Below are 24,128 nucleotides of genomic sequence, written 5' to 3'. Positions count from 1 at the left end.
TTACAAGTACACTGATGGGGTTTGAGTTCACATTGAAAATCTGGGATTTAAGTAAAGCTGAAAAAAAAAAACCCAAGTCTGATCATTTAAAAATAAAGTAATAATAAGTTTTAGGACTTTGAAAGAAATAAAACAGCATTTTTGACATTGCCGATTTGACCAATTTGTGACATTGATAAAGTGAAAAGGTCAGGTGTTCTTGCCTCCATTGAAGCACAAGATGCTCTTTTGAAAATTTTGAACATCTTGAAACATATGTCACTATATCCAAACATTTTAAAGTAGAATCTTAATGTTAAAATGTTTTTTTTTTTTTTATTATTGTATTTTTCACTCAAATGGTTATGTAAATAATTTTATTCAGTTAGAAGTGCCCTAATGATGATATTAATAATTTACACACTATTAAGCTGCAACCTTAAAACATCTTAACAAATGTATTGTGCTATATTGAGAAGGTTCTGTAGCTGTTAGTCTGGCAGATGTAGACTATTCAGTCATGCCTGTAACATGTTCAACCTTGACCTTGTCACTCTTCTGGTTTGATTTAAGAGCTAAGCTTTGGCCTTCACACTCAGAACTCTGTGTTTCCATATGAGAGGCAGCAAAGACAGAGATAAAATGTGTAAACAGGACTCGACTCAACTCTCTCTCTATCCTCCTACGCTCATTCCTGACTTCCTAGTGATGATGCTCTCTTCCAGTCTCTATCGTATTGTCTTGACACCAAGAATGATAGCTATAAAGAGCTATAACAATAATGATTTTAGCATACAACGTCAACAATAATGTTCTGTTTCTTATAAGCACGTGCTGCCGTTATGCCATCTATCGCTTTAAATGCTCAAGCTGTTTAAAGCAGGTTGGATTCAGATTGGCTGTCAATATTTTTATAGTTCATCAGCTGGACAAAGAACATTATGAAAGTGATTCCAGCAATATTGTTCCTGTGTCATTATCATTATAATTGTGCTATTCATTTAACTTTAGAAAGATTTTTACAACTATATATTTATCGTTATAGTTATCGTTGCTGTTTTCGAACGGGCATTTTGTCCATGTCGGAATCAGTATTCTAAGTGTGTTCGCACTAACAGCAATTTGCATTGACAAAGAGACCAGGAGTCATTTGTTTTTAATGTGAGTTTTTGTTTTTGCCATCTTGATACCATTGAATATAGCATTCAATTGGGAATGCCTACTAGTACCCATCTGTACAGCCTCCAGACATTAAACGGCAATCACGCCTTTTTACACCATACAGGATGCCACATGGTGAACTGAGGCAGTTTGTTGATTATTAGGACATTATTATTAATATTATTATTACGGATCTGGGGAATTCATTGAAAATGCTTTGTTTTTCATTAAACATGGAAATAGAGTTTTAGGATTTTGAAAAATGGTAATGCCATTTAACATTCTGAAATATTTCTAGGTTAGTAACATGTATATTTCTAGGTTTGTGACATGTACCAAAGGCCAGATTGTTGATTCCATTGAAGCACAAGATGCTCTTTTGAAAATTTTGAACATCTTGAAACATATGTCACTATATCCAAACATTTTAAAGTAGAATCTTAATGTTAAAATGTTTTTTTTTTTTTTATTATTGTATTTTTCACTCAAATGGTTATGTAAATAATTTTATTCAGTTAGAAGTGCCCTAATGATGATATTAATAATTTACACACTATTAAGCTGCAACCTTAAAACATCTTAACAAATGTATTGAGCTATATTGAGAAGGTTCTGTAGCTGTTAGTCTGGCAGATGTAGACTATTCAGTCATGCCTGTAACATGTTCAACCTTGACCTTGTCACTCTTCTGGTTTGATTTAAGAGCTAAGCTTTGGCCTTCACACTCAGAACTCTGTGTTTCCATATGAGAGGCAGCAAAGACAGAGATAAAATGTGTAAACAGGACTCGACTCAACTCTCTCTCTATCCTCCTACGCTCATTCCTGACTTCCTAGTGATGATGCTCTCTTCCAGTCTCTATCGTATTGTCTTGACACCAAGAATGATAGCTATAAAGAGCTATAACAATAATGATTTTAGCATACAACGTCAACAATAATGTTCTGTTTCTTATAAGCACGTGCTGCCGTTATGCCATCTATCGCTTTAAATGCTCAAGCTGTTTAAAGCAGGTTGGATTCAGATTGGCTGTCAATATTTTTATAGTTCATCAGCTGGACAAAGAACATTATGAAAGTGATTCCAGCAATATTGTTCCTGTGTCATTATCATTATAATTGTGCTATTCATTTAACTTTAGAAAGATTTTTACAACTATATATTTATCGTTATAGTTATCGTTGCTGTTTTCGAACGGGCATTTTGTCCATGTCGGAATCAGTATTCTAAGTGTGTTCGCACTAACAGCAATTTGCATTGACAAAGAGACCAGGAGTCATTTGTTTTTAATGTGAGTTTTTGTTTTTGCCATCTTGATACCATTGAATATAGCATTCAATTAGGAATGCCTACTAGTACCCATCTGTACAGCCTCCAGACATTAAACGGCAATCACACCTTTTTACACCATACAGGAACTTCTCTTGGGTCTTTTGAGATCAGGAAGGCCTGGGGGTCATCCAGTGGATGGGGTAAGCCAGACAGGTGGTCAAGTTCCTCCATTCTGCCTTCAGAGCAGGCACATGTCCCCCATCCCACACACGCACACACAGTGGGTCTCTGCTTGCCTCTGCAGCATGCAGGAGCTGGAAGTTTTTTCTCTAAACAGCCATGTGTGGTGTTGCGGGGGTGTGAACAACATGATCTTGAGATAAAAGGAGCTCAGACATCCCCGCAACATCTCCTGAGCTTGATCCTTGTCCCAAAATCTTAGGAAACTGAAATATACTTGCAACTACCAGCCTAGTCACAGTGCAGTTAGCATGTGGCAACTAAGCCTGCACATTCTCTTTCACTCACACACATACTCTGACATCGATCAAACACACTTCTGCATCGTGTCAACAATCCAGCGCTTAGATTAGCAAGGATGATAGGCATGACATTCTCACCGACAAAGTAAATATTTTGACACAGCCTTCTCGATGCCAGTGGGCACATCGTGGCTGCCACCTGCGAGAGAATGAGGGAGAGGGGTGTCTGAATGACTGCCTACTGCAGCACACTCTCATGACGAATAGACCTTCTAATGAGGTGCCATTTTTAATCGTTAAATATTTATTCTTCGTTAATGTGAGAGATTAGCCCCCAGTATTTTTCAGCGTGGGAATCAGTTTTTTTTTTTTTTTAACCCTTTTCCTCTCGCAGTAATGAAATTTTATCTGCTTCCCTCCAGCCATTTCACCGTTGTAATGCTTGTTGTAAATTCTAACAAGATCTGGTCTCTCAAAGTCGTTTGATGTTAATTTAACAAAGAGCGTCAGTAAGTGTTGATGAGTAGAATTTTTCAGGTCATATTTTGAGTCCTGAATGTAATGTGTGTGGCCGCTCATAGGGAGTTGTTTCCTCAGCTGTCGCAAGGCTTGTGAGACATGTTTTTCAATGTTTTTCAAATTCCAATTAAGTTCTTGATTTTGAATTGAGTTGCTTTTTAAATGCGAGTAGGTAAAATTAACATCAGTTGAAAATCTTAAATTGTGTATTTTTAACTAGAAAACCAAGGTTTGTCAGGGCAAGCTTTCAATGTTACCTTGAGTGACTTGAGTTTTAAAAGAATTTTTAAAAAGTCAAAGTTTGAAGGTTTTTAAGCTGTAAACACAGACAGATAGATAGATGAAAACAAATTAGAACTTGTGTATTAAAAGGAAGCCAATTCTTCAACTGACATTACAACAGATAAATGACTGTTAAATGACAAATAAATGTCCTCCATTTTTGAAAATTCCCAACATTATGGTAAAAATATCTTGTTGTGGTACATGTAATTTGGATACTAGGTATCTAGAGAGGCTAGTGAATGGAGTTCCATTCGTTCAGTTCCTGAAACCAGCCAGTAATCATGAACAACTAAAAATGCAAGTTGTGAATGATCTTCCAAAGCAAAACATTTCTGGTAAAAGGAATGGTAGAAAACAGTTTGATGGATGTTTTTAGAAAGAGGAATAATAGATTTAATTGACATTGTCTTCCCGCATTTATTTTTGTCCATTAATACAAATACACTACTTACATGCGTATATTCCTGAAAAATAAAACAAAAAAGCATAATTATTTACCCATTTGCATCTGCAGAAAGCATCCGTTACACATTTTTCCTTTGTGTTAATGTTAATATTTATGTTGACTGTTTGACTTCTTGGGTAGATTTCCCCTTGTAATTTCACCATTTTTTCATTATCTACTTTTATATTTAGTGTTGCAACATAACAGTCTGATACAAAAACTTGTGCTTTCTGTTTTGTTTGCCCAATGATAAACTGCATCTAAAGTAATTTATTCCAAAATCATCAGGTACATAAGCTAAGCTAGACTTGCAAAGTCATTTTGTTTGATGAATATACAGAGTGCCCACCCTTGAAAAGAGATGGGCATGGTTAAGTAATCGCTTTCATAAGGTCAATGCTGATTTTATTCACATCACTGGCTGTCACCATAATACATCCCATCCTATCCTAAAATGGCAGCTCTCATAAAAACTACTGTCCAGATTTGGAGACGTCCAATTGAAGCTTGTCCCAGTTGTGTTAGTTGTTTAGTCTCTTTGTCCTGTCCAGTTAAGTCTGGCTCGCTAATTGCCGTCCTGTAATCCCACAATTAACAGAGACTGTGCTGCAAGCATTATCAGGAGATCAGCGGCCAGCGACAGTGAACCCTGCTGGAGCTCTTCAGCATGCAGCTCACATCAGTAAATCAGCTTAGTTTGGGTAATTCCTTTTCAGTCACTCATAATACATTCTGTTTTTGCACTATTTTCAGAGAGGCAGAGAGAGAGAAGCCGGCATTCTCAAAAGCCAAACACAAGCAGCGCTTTATCAGCACCGCCGCCCTCATTCTCACGTAGCAAATGGACGGGTAAAATAAACACTTTAAAGACGTAGTTTAGCCACACTTCACATGCCCAATTGAAGTCTGAGTGGGATGAGAAGCAGCAAAGCACTTTTATCTCCGTCCACACTAAAAGAAATGCATAGATTTGATAGACAGAGTTCAGCCTTTTTATTTTTTTTTTTGATTTCTTCAGTTTTTCCCTCTCAGCTGAGATTAGAAATCCCACGCAGAAGATAAATGGGGGGTGGGGGGAGTTTTATCCTTTCTTCTTTGGTTTTTTTCCGCCTGTGTTTCATGCACTGGAGTGAGTCTATTTGGTGTTATTCATGGTGAATAATCAGAGGGGGGCAGCGGCCTGTGGAATTTGACGGTCAGCATTGTGGTGTTTGGGTAGCGAGGGCTTGACCCTGGGGTTGTTGGGGCAGAGAGGCTGAGGAGAGGGTCCTCACATGATCCCCCTTCATCTCTTTGTCCCAAACGATTGTGGTTCAGAGAACGAGCATTGCTGTCGTCACCCTGCAGCTGTCTCAAATTCAGGGGTTTGAAATTATAGCTCCAATAAAGCCACAATCTCCAGGTGTTTGTAAAACATTTCCTTTGATTAAAAATAAGCTGAGCTTTTTTTTCCAACGTCCCCCACAGCTTGTAAGTTCTATAAATCATTTGCATGTTAATTGCCCCACAGGACTGCATCCATCTAAAGATTTTTTTCTGCTATTGAAGCGTTTTGTTATTGTAGAAGCAGTCTGTATTTTTTCGCTTGAAAATTGGATGTAGCAGGTAAGCTGCAGGCTCATTAAATTTCTCCACACATAGAAGCCGTTTAAAGTGATCTTTTTTTTTTTTTACCTAGTATTGATTGAAGCGGTCTAGTTTTCTTGTGTTTGTGTGTGTGTGTGTGTGTGTGTGTTTGTACAGGCAAGATGCCCTAGATGCCCAGAGGCCTGCACACCTGTGGCTCAAATTCAGTGTGACCTTGGGCCCTAATGATAGCCCCCTCCTCCACTTTACCCAGAGACCTTAATTCCCTGCCCATTGTGTTTGGAAGCCCCCTGCTGGTCATTTTGTACACTGCACCGTCAGTCCTATAGGCTAATTATGGCTGTTTGCCAAGGCAAGCATCACTATTTGCTCGTAGTTGGGGTTAGAGGTTGAAAAAGGAGGTTTAAAACCTAATTAAAATTAGGTTTGTAACATGTCCCGCACCATTTGTGCTACAGAAATCACCAAAATCATGTGGTTTGTTGAGGTGAGTTGCACTATTATAAGACATAAGACTTTTTACTTGGCTGTGGCTAATATGGGTGAGTAGACTTCCATTTAAGTAGGGGCCTTAGCCATATATTGGGACCAGTACATTATAGATACTTGGTGGGCTCATTTGATATGGGTCATTAAACAACCACCAGAACACCCTGGCAACCACAAAAAATAAATAAAAAAGCAACTTACCAATTGTGTACAACTAGCTTGGGAACCACCCACATAACCTTGGCTTAATGGATTTTATTTTATGAAAATTAAAAAATTTAATTTGGTATAAAGTGGTGTGGATGCATTTATTTTTCAGCAGCTGTTTTGATAAAGTTTGGATCTGATTTCTGTTAGTGGTCAAGATACAAGACAAAGGCATTATTCTGCCATAATTAGGTTAGAGCAGAAAGAAACTGGAGTGATGGAAATCTGCAGTGGTGGACAGTAGCGGAGTAGTTTTACTTCGTTACTGTACATTTTTCAAGTATCTGTATTTTACTGGAGTAGTTTTATTTTGAGTAACTTTTACTTTTACTTCACTACATTCCAAACATAAGATTGTACTTTTTACTTCACTACATTTCATAAAACATATCGTTACTCCTTATAATATATCACGTGCTCCGACACGCAGAAGCGGTAATATATCACATGCTCCGACACGTAGAAGCGGTGTCTGATTCATGAACGAACTGATTCTTTTCAATGAACCTTTTAAATCGGTTTGCAAATCGCACCAAACGATTCATTCACGAATTAGAATTAACCGATTGCAGCTGTTCTCGAGTCGACAACTCACTGATTCAAATGAACCGTTTAGTGCGAGTCTCCAGTGAACTGAATTCACAAGTAAGAACCGGGAGATCTTGTGAGCACGCGCGTGACTGATGCTGCTAAAGGTAAGTTACTAATGTCGATTATTGTAACTGGAAATCATATTTAGGTCAAAACTGTCAGTTGTTTGTTAACTAAGTCTGCTGTAAAGGGTGATCTATTTAAGCCCACTGAAATGCTTGAATGCAGACACATCAACATTAGTGTCTCTATGTTTTAGGTAAAAAAAAAAAAAAACATTAAAATAACACAGATTAAATAAAATAACTCATGCACGTTCATATTCCCCGCTGCCGTAACGTTAACAGTTTTATTAAAATGCTACGCATTTAGCCCTATGTGACGTCTGTTTTTATATTGTTTATCAAAAGAATAAATTTTTATATTGTTTGGATTAACTAGCCGAGTAGACAGATATGAATGTTTATTCATAACCATACTGAAAATAAGTAAATATTGTTAGCTGATGCTAACTGTCTAGCTAACAAGCTTGCTGGTGCTAAGTTGAGGTAATTCTTAGATATAAAGTCCAAATATTTTTATTCAACCACCTAAAAAGGGAAAAAGAAAGGATGGTTACTAATGTCGAATTTTAGGATTAATTATTGTAACTGAAAATCATATTTAGGTCAAAACTGTCAGTTGTTTGTGAACTAAATCTGCTGTAAAGGGTGATCTGTTTAAGCCCACTGAAATGCTTGAATGCAGACACATCAACATCAGTGTCTCTATGTTTTAGGTTAAAAAAAAACCCTGAAACATTAAAATAACAGATTAAATAAAATAATTCATGCACGTTCATATTCCCCGCTGCCGTAACGTTAACAGTTTTATTAAAATGCTACGCATTTAGCCCTATGTGACGTCTGTTTTTATATTGTTTTTCAACAGTATAAATGTTTATATTGTTTGGATTAACTAGCGGAGTAGACATATATGAATGTTTATTCATAACCATACTGAAAATAAGTAAAATATGTTAGCTGATGCTCAGGTACTTCGCAGTGTAAGCTTCATAGTGAACATTACTACATCACTTTCGTCAACGTAGTCCATATCAACAACAAAAATATATCTTGACTCCATATAGTGGTTATTTTGGGAAAATCCCAGGTATTTTGAGCAGTAGGATTATAAAAATATAAAATGTGCTAATATAAAATTAAATTAAGTAACCTTTATAAAATTGCAAAATAAATCTATCTATCAGTACTTTTTTACTTAAGTACATGAAAAATCAAGTACTTTTGTACTTTCACTCGAGTAAAATTAAAAAAGGAGTACTTTTACTTTTACTGGAGTAATATTCTATCATACGTATCTGTACTTTTACTCAAGTACTTGATTTGTGTACTTCGTCCACCACTGGAAATCTGAGACCCCACATGGCCCACATACAAGCTCAGCCAGTATGGATTAGGGGTCAGAGGTCATATTGCTCATGGGTCAGTGAGGCATGGCAGTCTTGCAGGGTAATTTATGCAGCACCAGAGGAACTAGCTCCCTCCTGGTTGGTAATCTTGCGATGTACATTTAACACAGTGTCTTAACCAGGTGCTTTGCAGCCAGAAATGAAGACGAACACAGTTTTTGTTTTATCCAGCTGTATTTACTCAGGATCACCCCCTTCCTAAAATGACTTGTAAACTCAGGTGTAGCTAATCACCTTCTCAATGGCACACAAAGCCATTTGACTTTCAACTTTGATGAGCTGTGGTCATTTTGATTAGCTCAGCATGAAAAGAGCTTTCCTGAACCATTCTTTTCTATATCCACTGTCTGTAAATGTGATTTTGCTACTCTTTCAGTGCGGGTAGACAATTTAGCACAGGAAACTATTCTTTGTGTGTGTGTGTGTGTACCTGTTTTTCTATTCTGGTGGGGACTTAAACATGAATACACACAGAATCATGGGGACTCGTGTCACGGTGGGGACCTAAATTGAGGTCCAAAAAAAATGCAGAAAGTTTCCGGTGAGGCGTAGGTTTAGGTGTAGGGTTGGTGTAGGGCAATAGAAAATACGGTCTGAACAGTAGAAAAACCATTACGCCTATGGAGAGTCCCCACAAGGATAGCAAACCAGACGTGTGTGTGTGTGTGTGGCATATCTTCAAGGTGATAACATCCTTATGCACCTGTTCACGCCCTGTCTAATCAGTCATTTTTCTTGCTCTCAAACATGGTTTCACATTTACTCACTCCTTCATTTTGCCCTCATTCTGCACCATTAACACGGTTCTGTATTAGCAGAAAAATCTCTGTCAAAAATCAGAAATGTTGCTGCTAATTACAGAACAATTCTAATAAATGTCCTGCTTCTCTTCATTTCCGTGCCTCTCACACTTCAGGAGTACATATTCATACCAACAGCATTTTAATTGCTGGAGGTCGGCAAGTCACTGTATGTGTATACTACCGGTCAAAAATTTAGGGAATAATTAACATTTTAATGTTTTTGAAAGAAGTCTCTTATGCTCACCAAGGCTGTAAAACTGTGAAATATTATTACAATTTAAAATAATGTTTTCTTGTTTTTATATTTTAAAATGTATTTTTTTCCTGTGATGGCAAAACTGAATTTTCAGCAGTCATTACTCTAGTTCAGCAAAAACTTTTTCAACATTGATAATAAAAAACCCTTATTAATAATTGAGCAATAATAATAATTGATCATAACTGACCACCAAATAAGCAAATTAGAATGATTTAAATGGTCCTTTAAAACTTTATCATTACGAGGGAAAATGTAATTCTCTCAAACATGCATACACCGCTTTAGGACGTCAGTGGAGCTTTATTAGTTAGCAGGAACATTTTGCTGCCTCTCTTGCTTTTTGCTCATCTACTTTCTTGACTGCCTTTTATTCCTTGTACTTGTTCTCTCTTTGCATCTTATTTCCTCCCTTAGTCACACTCCCCCATCTCATTTCCTTTTGTGCTCATGTGTACCATTGCTCTGCAAGCTTGTTTGTTTACTGACTAGAGCAGTGTAATAAACACAAGATATGCATGGCCATCCTGATCATTTCCTGGTCGAGTTCAGCTCTGAATAGTTCATGATTTGCATTCTCTGACTCAAATGTGAAAGCTGTTCTCTTGAGATGAGTAATGCTCAGTAGTAATTTTTAGGGCTGGGTTTTGACACAAATTTCACGATTCGATTCTCATTCACAAGCTTGCGATTCTATTCGATTACCGATTCGATTCAATGTCAATTAATTTGGTTATATATCAGTAGTGGTTGACCGATATGGGTTTTTTGACAGCCGATGCCGATATCTTGGAAAGCAAGGTGGCCGATATAAAGCTGATATAATTTTATTTATTATAATTTATATTTAAGAAATTTGAAATCATTTGAAAATGGATTAAAAATAATTGTGTAAAATAAACATACTTATACTTTAGAAGACAAAGCATTTTTCACAAATAAATAAATATTTAATACAAATCTAATTAAAAAGGAAGTAAACACGGTAACCAACAGGGCACTCGGTATTCTGGGAAGTTTGTGTGAATCATTTATTTATTTATTTTTTCAAATAAAGCCAAGGTAACACTCATTTTACATACAAGTGCCAGTACGTGCGCTCATTGGCGCCCCTTCAGCTGGTGGCGCCCTAGGCGAAGGGCATGTGAGAATGTGAGCGGTGTGGCTCAGGCACTGCTGTTCTCAGCGCCGTCAAAATAAAAGAACACATCGGCCAAACAGAAAAACTTATCGGCCAATGCCGATATTTGAAAAAATTCCAAATATGGGCCGATATATCGACCTTGGCGATATATCGGTCGACCACCAGTTCTATCTGATTATTAGATAGACTTATATCCATATTAGACAGAACTGAACGATGACAGCGAACAAAAGGGAGAATGTGAGTGGTGTGTGCTTACAGTTACATATTAATATTTCTACTTCAATTCGTTTTTTTAAAGGGATCATATGATGTTGTTAAAAAGGTGTATTGGTGTAATGAAATATGTTTATTCGGTATTGAAGAACAGTAAAAAATTATAATGAATATGTTATATGGTGCATATATTAAGCAAAAAGCTGCTCTCTACAGTTTATTTTTCTATCTGACTAATGAGTTTATGGTCACCGAATATGTTTTTTCTGAGGTAAATGTGACATTACGTACGTGACATATTGTTTACAAGTAGGAATCGATATAGTTCCATAAAAATGAGAATCGATTAATATCGAGATATCGATATTTTTTACCCAGCCCTAGTAATTTTGTCCTGGCTTCAACAACACATGCCATGTAAAACCATTCTGCTCAATGATTCAGGGCTACTGTTCCCTCTCTCTCATTCTGTTGCTATACTGTACAGATAATATAATGTTTAAATGGATACACTGACCTGAGTGTATCTTTATGACCTCATGAATTGCAACGTGTTGTGATGGAAACCTGCTGTTTGTGTGCACTTGTGTTTGCTTGTGTGTTTGTTTTGAACTGATGTAGAACTGGTCAGTGAGGTTAGAGTGCTCCCAGGCTAATAGTAACCTAGGTTTCCTTATCAGGATGTGTTCCTCTTTAGGGTTCATTCTGAGGTTGATACATTTAATGCAGCTGAGCACTTCACCGCCATTCTCCTTTTCTCTTTATAATTTTTGTTTGCCTTCTCGCAGACAGGTGAATTACCACATTAAGATTTTCTGCATTTATTATTAGCTATGGAGGGTGGAAGTGAAGGTATGTTTCTCTTTTCTGGCCTTTTAATTCCTTATGCTTTTTCTGTCATTTCCTTTATTTTTCTTTCTTAGCTTATCATCTGTCCTAGACAAGGTGCCTTTGACCAAAGCACAGGCTATGCTTGTTCATCTGTGGGAAAAACGATCCTTTAAGTGCTAGCCTGATTTATAGTTACAGCATGGCTGGCATTGATCATGTCAGAGACTGATAGCTGGCTGAAAGCTGACAAAGCCTCTCTTGGTGAGGAGAGGAAGGAGAAAATGTGCCTGCGATCCAATGATTTCCGTCTCCAGCGTCTTGAAACTTGATCTAACTATAACTAGCTCTCTTCAATGGGGATTACTTAAGATATTCTCAAGTTGATAAACAGTGCATTCCAATCAAAGTTTTGAATTACCCATCATCTGCCCTCCCATGCTCTAATTAGGTTTATGCAGGTCCAAAGTTCACCTTTTAAACTGTTCCAGTCACTTATCTATAAGGTCAGTGATCTCTCTATCGTACCTGTAATGCTAACCTACTGGAGGACAACGGCTCCAGGACTATTTTAGGAGTCATGAGAAAAAAGGAGACTCTATGGTAATGTAGTGATCCACATCAGCAGTCACACTAATAGCAAAATCACATGGCTGCTTGGAAGAGTGAAGCAACATTTGATCTAGGCTACGAACACTTCGTCAGATCTGCTTGCTTCTCCCGATTCATGCACTCTTTAAAGGTACTTGATAATGTTTGGACTGATTGCATCTCTCCTCTCTCTTCCTTTCAGGCTCTGGCTCTTCCTGCCCAATGGTGAATGTGGTCGTCCATGCTGGGCCTCTACAGGGGCCAATGTTCGCCATCCCGCCCCAGTGGTGAACACCCTCAGAGCATCCACTGCTGAGGCCAGCGGGGCAAGTGAAGCACTGGCCTTGAAGCTCTCCAGCAAATCCCAAAGAGCCCTTTGCACTGAGAGGCACGTGCTTATTTGAAAGTTCGGCACACATCAACGCAAAAGTCGGCAGAAAAACAGCTGATCCTTTGCCGAGTAGTGGAGGAGGAGTGTCGAGAGTGATCAAGAAACCCAATCCTCTTATCCCAGGCCCAAGACGCCAGCCGAGAGCGAGTGCACTCCGGGAACGCGTGGTGGGGGTGAAAGAACTGACTGACCTCATTGGAGGACCGGGGCTAGAAGCAGCAATCAAAGCAAAGACACACGTCATAGGCTATGGGGGCCATGGTGACCTAGCATAAATGGCTACTCCTGACCCAAAGCTTGTGCTGGTGTCTGCTGCTCAACCCTTTTCCTTTTTCCTTCTCTTTTCCTCGCTGTTGTCCTCCTCTTGCTGCGATCTCTGTGACGGTCAGGCTCTCAGCCTCCCCTCTGCCCCCCTCTCTTCCCCAGTCCCGTGTTTGCGCTGTGGCCATGGGGCTGTGGAAGTTAGTGCGGGGTGTCAGGCAACTCGAGCTCCACCGCCTTATCCTGGTGCTCATCGTATTTTGCCTGCTCTCCATGGCTTTCCTGGCCTACTTTGTCAGCAACAGCCCTAAAATAAAGGAGGCGCCCCCTATGCCTTTCAGTGACTGTGGTGGGGTTGTCGCGGCCGCAGCAGGAGGGCAACGGGCTCCTCTTTTCCTGCCCCCTTTCACAGTCCGGCAGAGGACGGTTAAAGCAGTGGATAACTCTCGAACAGAGCCTGTGGTGCTGGTCTTTGTAGAAAGCATCTACTCTCAGCTAGGACAAGAGATTGTGGCTATCCTTGAGTCCAGTCGCTTCCGTTACCACACTGAGATTGCACCCAGCAAGGGGGACATGCCTACGTTGATGGAACGTGACGTCGGCCGCTATGCCCTGGTCATTTATGAGAACATTCTCAAGTATGTCAACTTGGATGCTTGGAACCGTGACCTGCTGGATAAATATTGTGCTGAATTTGGTGTAGGCATCATCGGCTTCTTCAAAGCCAATGAGAACTCGCTGCTTAGTGCCCAGCTGAAGGGCTTCCCGCTGTTCCTGCACTCTAACCTGGGCCTACGGGACTACCACATCAACCCTGCTGCCCCATTACTGTACATCACCAAACCCAATGAGGTGGAGCAGGGCCCGCTCCCTGGCGATGACTGGACGGTCTTTCAGTCTAACCATAGCACCTACGAGCCTGTGCTCCTGGCTCTCACAAAATCCTCAGAGGCACTGGCCCATTTGGGGCCCCACCGAGCCCTTCATGCCACTGTAGTTCAGGACCTTGGCCTTCACGACGGCATTCAAAGGGTACTGTTTGGTAACAATATATCGTTTTGGCTGCACAAGTTGATTTTTGTGGATGCCATAGCCTATCTGACAGGGAAAAGACTCTGCCTGTCCTTGGAGAGGCATCTGCTAGTTGACGTGGATGATATATTTGTGGGAAAGGAGGGTACGCGTATGAAGGTGACAGATGTGAAGGTGAGTGTCTTTTCTAACTTAGTACATCCAAAAATGAATATTGTCTTCATTTACTCATGGCATTCCAAACCTGTATGACTTTCTTCTGTGGTTTAGAACACCATGAGAGTGAGTGAATGATTTTCATTTTCAGAATTTTTGTTTTTTGGGTGATCTAACCCGTTAAAAGTTCTTAGGCTGCTCAGTGTTGTTTACCTGTAAGCATTCACATTGATGTCTCATACTCTTCATCTCAGCCTGTGATGTAACAGGCAAAATTTATGTTCTTAACATAATGTATTGGCTGAGATAACATGGTACACAAATGATGCTTTGAACACTGTAGTGTCATGGAGAGTCGAGGCTAAACAGCTAGTACACAAAATAATGTGCTTGTTTGAGCAAGGGATAATTGCTCTCTTTGGACAATGTGCCTATTAACCTCCTATTTATTAGCATTGTTGCCAAAGGGGCTGATTACAGAGACGTATGAATCCCTCCCAGCACTCATCATCAGAATGAGTAGAAGCTTTCTGCCTCCTACAATATGGAAACCGCAATGCTGCCCGTGGTCTCTACACTTTCAGGAGCCATACATGTGTAGTGTACACTTGCAAAAATAGACGTCACCCAGAGGTTGTCCTCTTTGAAGCCAGACAAAGTAAATTAACAGCTCTAGTAAGAAATAATAGGGTAATTAATGTCCCATTTGCATTGACAACATGATGTTTCTTCAGCAGAAAAATCTGCCTTGTCTGTCTGCTTACTGAATCAGTCAAGCAGTTAATTAGCTCACCATCAATTATATTTGCCAAAGTTAGCAATTGGCAATTTTCAATTTACTTAGCTAAAATGGTGAATGAATAGACATGTGACATCAGAAGAGATGTAAAATATTTATCTTATATTAGAGGAATAGCTTACACAAGAATACATATTCAGTTATTTATGTGTCATTACTCTGCCTCATGTCATTTCAAACCTATATGACTGACTTTGTGTAACACAAAAGAGAAACAATTACATGGCCACTTTGTTCAATATAATGAATAGTGATCGACCGATATTGACATTTTATATCCGATACCGATACCAATTATTTGCGTGTTTATGTGCCCGATAACAGTAAATCAAGTACCTGTGCACGCCGTTGTTGTTGTCTCCTCTCCCCTCAGACGCCTTGGTGCAATGGCGATCCTGCGTGCAATTCTCAAAACATCCACAAGATGGCGGCGTTTATCGGTGAATCCGATATTACAAAACTGATATCCGATTATTGTAAAATGCTTAAATATCGGGAAAAAGATCGGTAAATCGATATATCGGTCGATCTCTAATAATGAACGTAAAAGCTCCAAAATTACAAATAATTGTAATGTCAAAAAATTATTATTGAAATTACATTTTAGGTAAACTATTCCTTGAATTTACTTTTAAGTCTATCAAGTTAAATAACACAGATGGGAATCATCTAACTGAATAATATCTCACCTTTTCGGTTCATCTGGCTTCAGAAATAAGAAAATGCAAATGTATATTTAATATGTTTGTATTATACATTTGTTTAAAATTTGTTGTCTTGTGTAACACCTGAGCGTATCCATCCTGTACCTCGGTATGAAAACCACTTGTATACAAGTTAAGCTCAATAGCATCTGTGCCCATGTAATCGGCAACATGCCACAAATGCTGTTGATAGAGCATAACTTGTATTTAGCCCTGAACAACCCTTAAAACTCAACCTGTTACACAACTGGTGCTATTTATTATTTACTGGAGAAAGCAGGTTTGAAAATGTACGCAGCATCTAATTTCCATATGCTTTCCTTTTACAGTCAGTCTTAAAGGGGTCATATGATGCGATTTCAAGTTTTCCTTTCTCTTTGGAGTGTTACAAGCTGGTTGTGCATAGATAAGATCCCTGAAGTTGCAAAGACTAAAGTCTCAAAACCAAAGAGATATTCTCAGACTGCGCTTTTCAAAGGAGGGGGCTTTGTAGAAAACGAAGCGTTTGAGAGAGGCGGGGCATAGAGGACCTACAATAATGTACAGTATTTGAAAAATAATGTGTTTTTTGAACATTAAAGCATGTCAACATATTCTGTTACAACAAACACACAAAATAATGATCTTTAAAAAAGCATCATATTGACCCCTTTAATCATATTGGTTACTGGGGACAATACCTTGGAGCAAGGACACAATTTTTAGTTAATCCATGTTCTTCTTTTTTCCACAAATAGCATAAGTGGTTTGCAGGAATATGCGTGTAACACACAAATTATCCACCCACAGAGCTGTATTTATGTTGTTGTTTTTTGCCAGCTTGGATGGTGATGTATGCCATGCCACCTGGCCTCAAGCTGAACAAGTAGGCTGTAATCACCTCAGCCAGTAGTGCTGCATAGAAAATTCGGACAAACTGTGTCTAATGGTGGACTAATGGCATCTATTCTTACTCCATGTGCTTTTTCAGAACTGAAGCTTATTTATTTCCACCTACTCACTACACATGCATATATGATGTCCATATGTACACAGTTCACTGCTCTATATGTTAATGTGCATACATTGTACTGTATGTATGGGACAACTAGATTATTTCAGCATTTTTAGCTTGTATATTTGTTACAACGTTGGGTTACTTGCAGAATCATGTACAAGGTGAGCCAGTCTTCATTGAAATAGCACAAAAAAATGACATATCGTGATTGTCTTCTTTTTCATGTTGGTGTCTTAATGTGGGTAATATTCCATATATATATCAACAGATGGAGTTCTGAAGAAAAAAACTCTGGGCATCCTAAATAAAATTCAATTAGAGGTGAATTATGGAGTGTCGCTTAAAAATAACAAGAATTAATTATTAATTTGTTAAATAATTAAATGTATTTCATTTTTAATTAAATATAAAATGTAAATTAAAAATGTTTCAAATGTACAAATAAATAGACATTAAAAATAGTTCCCGTTTAAAAATGTACTTTTAATTGCTTCAGACCCTGATTGCTGCTATATAATAAGAGTAATGTGTAGTTGTATTGTGTACTTGACAATGTTGTCTTGATTTTCACAGTTGTGAATTTGAGCTATTTGACAGTCCAGCTGTATATCAGCCTCGTTCAGACTGTCTGAAATCCGATCATGTTTAGCCTGAACGGCAATGAACTACATGAAATCTGATTTTTGCAAATCCATTGCGAGCTACATTCATATGTGGTTTGAAATACTATTCAAATCGCATTCCTGGAAATCTGTTTCAGTCTGACCGGTCAGATCAGATTTAGCGTATCTTTTTCACGTTCTCATGCCACGTAAAACATAAACACATCAGACGTTTTTGTACATGCTGAACATCTTTGCAGAAACAAAGATGTGTTGTTGCGAAGTGCAAGTCAAGTGGAAAAAGACAATATACTTCTAGTATAAGCACCTCTTTGAGTTTTGAAAGCAGCGGAGACGGCAGCACGGAATAAAGTCGCACATTCCAGCTTCCTGCATTTCTGCCGCTGCCTCATAAGATGAAATATAATCCAGCACGATGGCAACATGTTGTCATGTCGTAAGACAACATCTGTATTGCAAACTCTATTGCTGGTGTTGCTGTTTGAAGCATAGGCATAACAACACAAAGGCATTGCCATAGAAACCAATGCAGATGTCAAGTAAAACGAAAGAGCGCTACGGGACACACAAATTGAATTTGATCAGTTTGCGATACACAGTGTGGACAGTCAATCAATTAGATTGGATTCCAATCGGATAAGAACAAAAATCGGATTTGGACTGACATCTGAGCAAGGCTTTAGAGACTTAATGTGACCATTGAGTGTCAGCTGTACGGGGAGAAGAGATGATCTGTAAGGGAATGACAGTTTTGCCCATCTCTGTTGTCCAAATGTGATGCCTTTGCCGGATGTGACATTGGACTGGCTTTGCTGTGCATCTGGTCACTCTATCCACAGGAGCTGAATCTTGTCTTAGCAACCATTTTGAACTTTAGTCTGTTAGGTTAAGAGATAATCAGATGGGCTATGGGAAGAAAATAAGATTCAGGTATGAAAATGTTTCTGTAGTGTTGCTGCAGTTCTGAGCCAAGTCTGTTGTGACAGCAAAGGTCAGTGGTGACAAAAGCTGTGTTCTGACCTCTTGCCCTTCTGTCCTCTTGCCATATTGGCTGTTTCTCTTACTCTGTCATAACTCATTGAACCAATGTTATTGATTGTGAAAAGAATTTTTTTTTGTTTGTTTTTAAATGGGTAGCATCTTTTTTTCTTTTTCAAACTAACTCTTCTTTTATCAACCTGTCAAAGATGATTGACACTACTGAATCTGTCCACACTGGACATCACCATGCAATCTTGGATGGCTCGCAGATTGCCATAAAAACAGCAGGATTATGCTGAGCAAACACACTCAAGGCAGAACAAATATTGGATACACTCAGGGACACTGGCGGCTCTTAAATCAGCGAAAGATGCCATCTCTTCATTGCGAAGCAGCAGCCTTCTCTCCCCAGCAGCACGGCTTGATTTGTGATACTGCTGCAACTATCGGCTTGGCTTTGTGTTAGATTTGTGCGGGAAGCGACACTATCTCTCCCCGCCGTCTGATTTGTGCTGGAACAGCGCTGTAATTCGCTTATACCCCCGTATCACTCTCAGGGTTTGAAGGGCTTGATGGCAGGATCATTTTGTATTTCAAGCCTCACAGGGCCGTCGTTAGCTAGATGTGCGCAGTGATGCTAAGTTATGAAATGTGTTCATTTCGCAAGGATGAGTTTAGATTGATGTTAAGGCTTTATTCGGCGCGTCTGACCTGCCCGTGGGTAGAGGAGATTTGAATGCAAATGTATATTTCACATCCCACTCAGTCTGTCGATCTGGCCGATGGCCTGAAAGTTCTTCTTTTCTTCAAAGGGCTGAATTGGCACCACACTGACATCTATTGGTAACTTTAACTCATACATTTATTAATGTGAATGCCTAAGGTACTGGAGAGATTCGTTTAACACCACACTAGTTGTTTTTGCCTTCAAGCACAGCTCAGAGTAAAGTCAAATGTTTTTGTTTTTGTTCTTGGCATATTGCTAATCTTATTCAGATTTTAGGCAGGACTTTGATTTTGTGTTATTAAAGTGATAACTTTTCTTCCATTTCAAGGCTTTGCTCAGCACACAGAATAAACTGCAGACACTAGTTCCCAACTTCACCTTCAATCTTGGCTTCTCCGGGAAGTTCTACCATGCAGGTACTTTTTTCCCTTTTCTTGTTGTCTTTTAAGAGACTTTGGCATTTGTTTAAACCTCAGGAGAAATCAGAGGTTTTTTAATCTTAAATCTGATTCTTGTTAAACCAACAAATATGAATCTTGTTAAACCATCAAAAAATATATTTATGGTCAGATCTGTTTTCTGTTGTTGTTCAGAATGAAGTTACTTTTGCTAGCATGTCCACAATAGTTGCAATGCAAAATTTGGCATCTGTAAGATTTTTTTTATTTTTTTATTTTATTTAATAAAAAATTTTTAAGAAACATGCTCACCAAGTCTGCCTTTATTTGATCAAAAATACTATTTTAATAGATGTTAAAATTTCATTTATTCTTCAAACAAAATTTTTATTATGTGATGGCAAAGCTGAATTTTCAGCATCATTGCTCACTAGTTCCCAACTTCACCTTCAATCTTGGCTTCTCCGGGAAGTTCTACCATGCAGGTACTTTTTTCCCTTTTCTTGTTGTCTTTTAAGAGACTTTGGCATTTGTTTAAACCTCAGGAGAAATCAGAGGTTTTTTAATCTTAAATCTGATTCTTGTTAAACCAACAAATATGAATCTTGTTAAACCATCAAAAAATATATTTATGGTCAGATCTGTTTTCTGTTGTTGTTCAGAATGAAGTTACTTTTGCTAGCATGTCCACAATAGTTGCAATGCAAAATTTGGCATCTGTAAGATTTTTTTATTTTATTTAATAAAATTTTTTTAAGAAACATGCTCACCAAGTCTGCCTTTATTTGATCAAAAATACTATTTTAATAGATGTTAAAATTTCATTTATTCTTCAAACAAAATTTTTATTATGTGATGGCAAAGCTGAATTTTCAGCATCATTGCTCCAGTCTTCAGTGTCTCATGATCCTTCAGAAACCATTCTAAAATGCGGATTTGGTGCTGAAGAAACATTGCTTATCAATGTTAAAAATAGTTGTACTGCTTAATATTTTTGTGTAAAATGTGATACGTTTTTGGTCAGAACTCTTTGATGATACAAAGTTCAAACTAACAAACAGATTTTTCTTATGCTCTTTTAGACCCAGATGTCTTTACTGTTAAACTTCAGCAGTATGTATATGTGTTTTTGCAGGTACAGAGGAGGAGGATGAAGGCGACGACATGCTGTTGCAGCACCGGCATGAGTTCTGGTGGTTTCCACACATGTGGAGTCACATGCAACCACACCTTTTCCACAATGTCAGCGTGTTGGCAGAGCAGATGAGACTCAACATGCAGTTTGCACAGGTTTGTTGGTGAAATTATCTTAATTATCTTAAAGCTGAACTGTTTGATTTCTGTGACACTAAATGCACCAAACAGAATTGCAAACCTAATATTACCAAACACTCCACTCGTCTAACATTGTTCGGCCACACAGGTTATTCCGCCCCTATTGGCACTCCATTGGTTGAATGTCTTGAAAGTGTTTACGCTCTTCAACCAACTTACAAAAGATTTACATATTCTTTAAATATTAAACTTGGATAAGCAAATGCATATGGAATATATTTTCCATATTAGTTTTTTCCTTACGTTTGTTGTGTTGCGACAGGGGAGCTCGCTTTGTTCCTTCGTCATTGTGTTACTATTTACAGCCATTATTGCTGCTGTCGCGGAGGTGCGAGAATCGATTCTCTGCCCGCCAGCTTTATCTCATGTTGGTATTTCATTATAGATTTGTATTAGCACTTTTTCATTGGATCGGTAGGATTCTCTTTGACCTTGACTCGGTGTGCATCCGCCGAGGAGATTGTGAATTTGGCCTGTTGAAATGAGCCCACCCCGGTGTAATGATGGTCATTGGAGTGGGATATGGACCGCCGGCAGACAGACAGCGAGAGGGAGTGCACCGTGAATACTAACCAACCCTTTCCTCCTCTCGTTAATCCTTCTGTCACATCCTGTCTTTAGAGCAGACTGACATATGCCTTCTCCTGCACTCTGCTCAATGGAGAAGACACAGCTCCTTCATCAAGGTTTAATGAGCCTGCAAAGGGCCGTCCTTAACCAGGGCTTGTGGATCTCACAGTTTGTGCTCACACACATGAGCGAGAAGGAACTCACACGTGGAGCTCTTAAATTGGCACCTTGGACTTGAAGTAAAGCCCTTTGCTCATCTGAGGATGTGTTTGTCTACCACCCTCCTGTGGCGTTAGAAATAACTACGCCTCTTGACACACTGAGTTGGTTTTTTCCTCTGCAGAGAAGCATAATCAAAAGCTTCTCTCTCACGCACGCCCTGATGACATGTCTTGTTAACGGCATCTCTAATGCGTCTCGTATCGACTTTTCTCCCCAGTTCTACTCCCGTTCGCCCCATAAGACTTGGCAGTGTAATTGCGGGTGAATTTCATGTGGTGAGTAGCTTTGTGATCGATCATCATGAGCGTTTGTTTGTGTCTTGCCATTGCAGGAGCACGGTATTCCCACAGACATGGGGTACGCTGTGGCCCCCCACCATTCAGGGGTGTATCCTGTACACAGCCAGCTGTACGAGGCCTGGAAAAGCGTATGGGGGATCACAGTTACCAGCACAGAAGAATATCCACACCTTAGACCAGCACGCCATCGCAGGGGCTTCATACATCGTGGCATAAAGGTAAAACATTGCCACTTCACTGTAAAGCTTGATAATCTTATACAGAAAAACATGAGGAGAGAATCAGTGTAAATTATTTTTTTTTGTACAATTTATTCAGTATTCATTCACAACATAGTTTGTTTACATCTTAATTTTTCCCATTAAATTCCTTTTTATGAAATAGGGGCTGTCAGGAGATTAAAATAATTTTAATTCATTTAATCTTGATTGATACTGCATTACTGCAGTTAGATCAAAAATACAGTAATATTGTGAAATATTATTGGAATTTAAAAATAACTGTTTTCTATTTTAATAAATTTTAAAATAAAAAACAAAATGTATTCCTGTGATGACAAAGTTATTTCCAGCAGCCATTACTCCAGTGTCCCATGATCCTTCAGAAATCATTCTGATATGCTGATTTGGTGATCAAGCAACATTTCTTTTTATTATCAATGTTGCAAACAGTTGTGCTGCTTAATATTTTTTGTGGAAGCCATGATACTTTTTTTTAGGATTCTTGAATAGGAAGTTTACAAGAACAGTTGTTGTTTTTTTTTTTTATTGAATTTTTTTTGTAACATTATAAATTGTCTTTACAGTCACTTTTGATCAATTTAATGCATCCTTGCAGAATTAAAGTATTAATTTCTTTTTTTTTTTTTTTCTTGCTGATCCTAAACGTTTGAGCAGTAATGTGTCTGTGATTAGTTTTTCACATTGAGTTTGGTGTGAAAGGGCCTTTATTAATAAAACACAAGCAGAACGATTTTCTGTGTAAATCTTAAATTATTCAATTCAGTTCAACAGTGTATCCAATAATGATTTAACAAACAATAAAGAGATTCGTTTTGCTTGTGTTTTATGAATTAGACCCAGTGTTTTCAAATCCAAGAAAAATGATTCAAAATTATGTTATTGTAGCCTAAGCTCAATTGCGCCCACCATGATCAGATTAAAAGACTAATGGCCGTTTCATTCCTTCTAATACATTCGGCTTGGAGTACGTCTGTGCAATGGCTGAAGCTGAATTGAATGCTGTCTGTACAGGTCTCTCACCTTCTTCTGTCTGCAGGTGTTGCCCAGGCAGACATGTGGCCTTTTTACTCACACCATCTTCTATAATGAGTACCCTGGAGGCTCTCGCGAGCTGGACAAGAGCATACGTGGAGGAGAACTCTTCCTCACCATCCTCCTAAACCCTGTGAGCTGCATTTGTGCTGTTTTCCCCTCAGTGTTTGTGCTTGTGTGTGTTGAGTGAATGGGAGGGAGTATATTTTTCTTTGTGTGTGTTTGTTTATATTTCCCAAAGCCTTAAGCAGTGACAGAGTCCTGCCCTTGCACTCTATGCTTTTGTTTGTGTCCAGCCCTATCGCCTGAAGTGTTTGCTAGTGCAGCAGCTGAAAAAATAAACTAGATTATGATCTTCAAAATGAAAATAGGAGATGCTTCCAAAGCTTTCCTTAAAAATAAACAAAATGAAGTTATATGTAAATAACACTGTCCCCACCCTCAGATCAGCATCTTCATGACACACCTGTCTAACTATGGAAATGATCGGCTCGGCCTCTACACCTTTGAGTCTCTGGTGAAGTTTGTACAGTGCTGGACCAACCTACAGCTACAGACTCTACCTCCTATGGAACTAGCCGAGAAATACTTCCAGATCTTTCCAGAAGAGATGGACCCCCTATGGCAGGTATAATAAAGGCAAATCTTTGTGATTATAATCACAATTATAATAGTTGTATTAATAAATATTTATTTATGCATCTATTTATGAATTTATTTATTTTATTATATATATATATATATATATATATAATTAATAAGGCCTCATAAAAATTTATAAAATCCTGATATTCATAGTTTAAGACATTTGTGACCATTTCTGGAGATGTTTGTGCACTAATATGTATTATAATTTAGATTTATTAATTACAGTGATTGGTGCTTGACTTGAAAAAGGAAAACCATTCAATGAGTCTCTAGAAAATAGTTTTTAAAATGATAAAATAATATTATCAATTATATTCTAATAATTAAAACTGTTTCATCTCCTAATGAATTGAGATTAATTATATATATATATATATATATTTTT

The 24,128-nt window shown here is 38.3% G+C and overlaps 1 protein-coding gene across 5 annotated transcripts in view; it reads left to right on the top strand.

Annotated features, from left to right (window-relative positions):
- LOC107743572 (bifunctional heparan sulfate N-deacetylase/N-sulfotransferase 2-like) overlaps positions 1-24,128 on the top strand; it is a 150,893-nt gene that overhangs the window by 120,703 nt on the left and 6,062 nt on the right. For all 5 annotated transcript variants that reach the window (XM_016556892.1, XM_016556889.1, XM_016556888.1 and 2 more), the window contains 7 exons: positions 12,529-14,184; positions 19,326-19,362; positions 19,830-19,880; positions 20,531-20,685; positions 21,854-22,039; positions 23,100-23,228; positions 23,541-23,723. In XM_016556892.1, the coding sequence (XP_016412378.1) occupies positions 13,165-14,184; positions 19,326-19,362; positions 19,830-19,880; positions 20,531-20,685; positions 21,854-22,039; positions 23,100-23,228; positions 23,541-23,723 (1,761 nt within the window). In that variant the 5' untranslated portion in view covers positions 12,529-13,164. The remainder of the gene's footprint in view (positions 1-12,528; positions 14,185-19,325; positions 19,363-19,829; positions 19,881-20,530; positions 20,686-21,853; positions 22,040-23,099; positions 23,229-23,540; positions 23,724-24,128) is intronic.

This window comes from Sinocyclocheilus rhinocerous, unplaced genomic scaffold, assembly GCF_001515625.1.
Source record: "Sinocyclocheilus rhinocerous isolate Xijiao unplaced genomic scaffold, SAMN03320098_v1.1 scaffold677, whole genome shotgun sequence".
Lineage (NCBI taxonomy): Eukaryota > Metazoa > Chordata > Actinopteri > Cypriniformes > Cyprinidae > Sinocyclocheilus > Sinocyclocheilus rhinocerous.
Note: the sequence above shows the minus strand (reverse complement) of the source record. Positions and strands in the feature narration are given on the sequence as shown.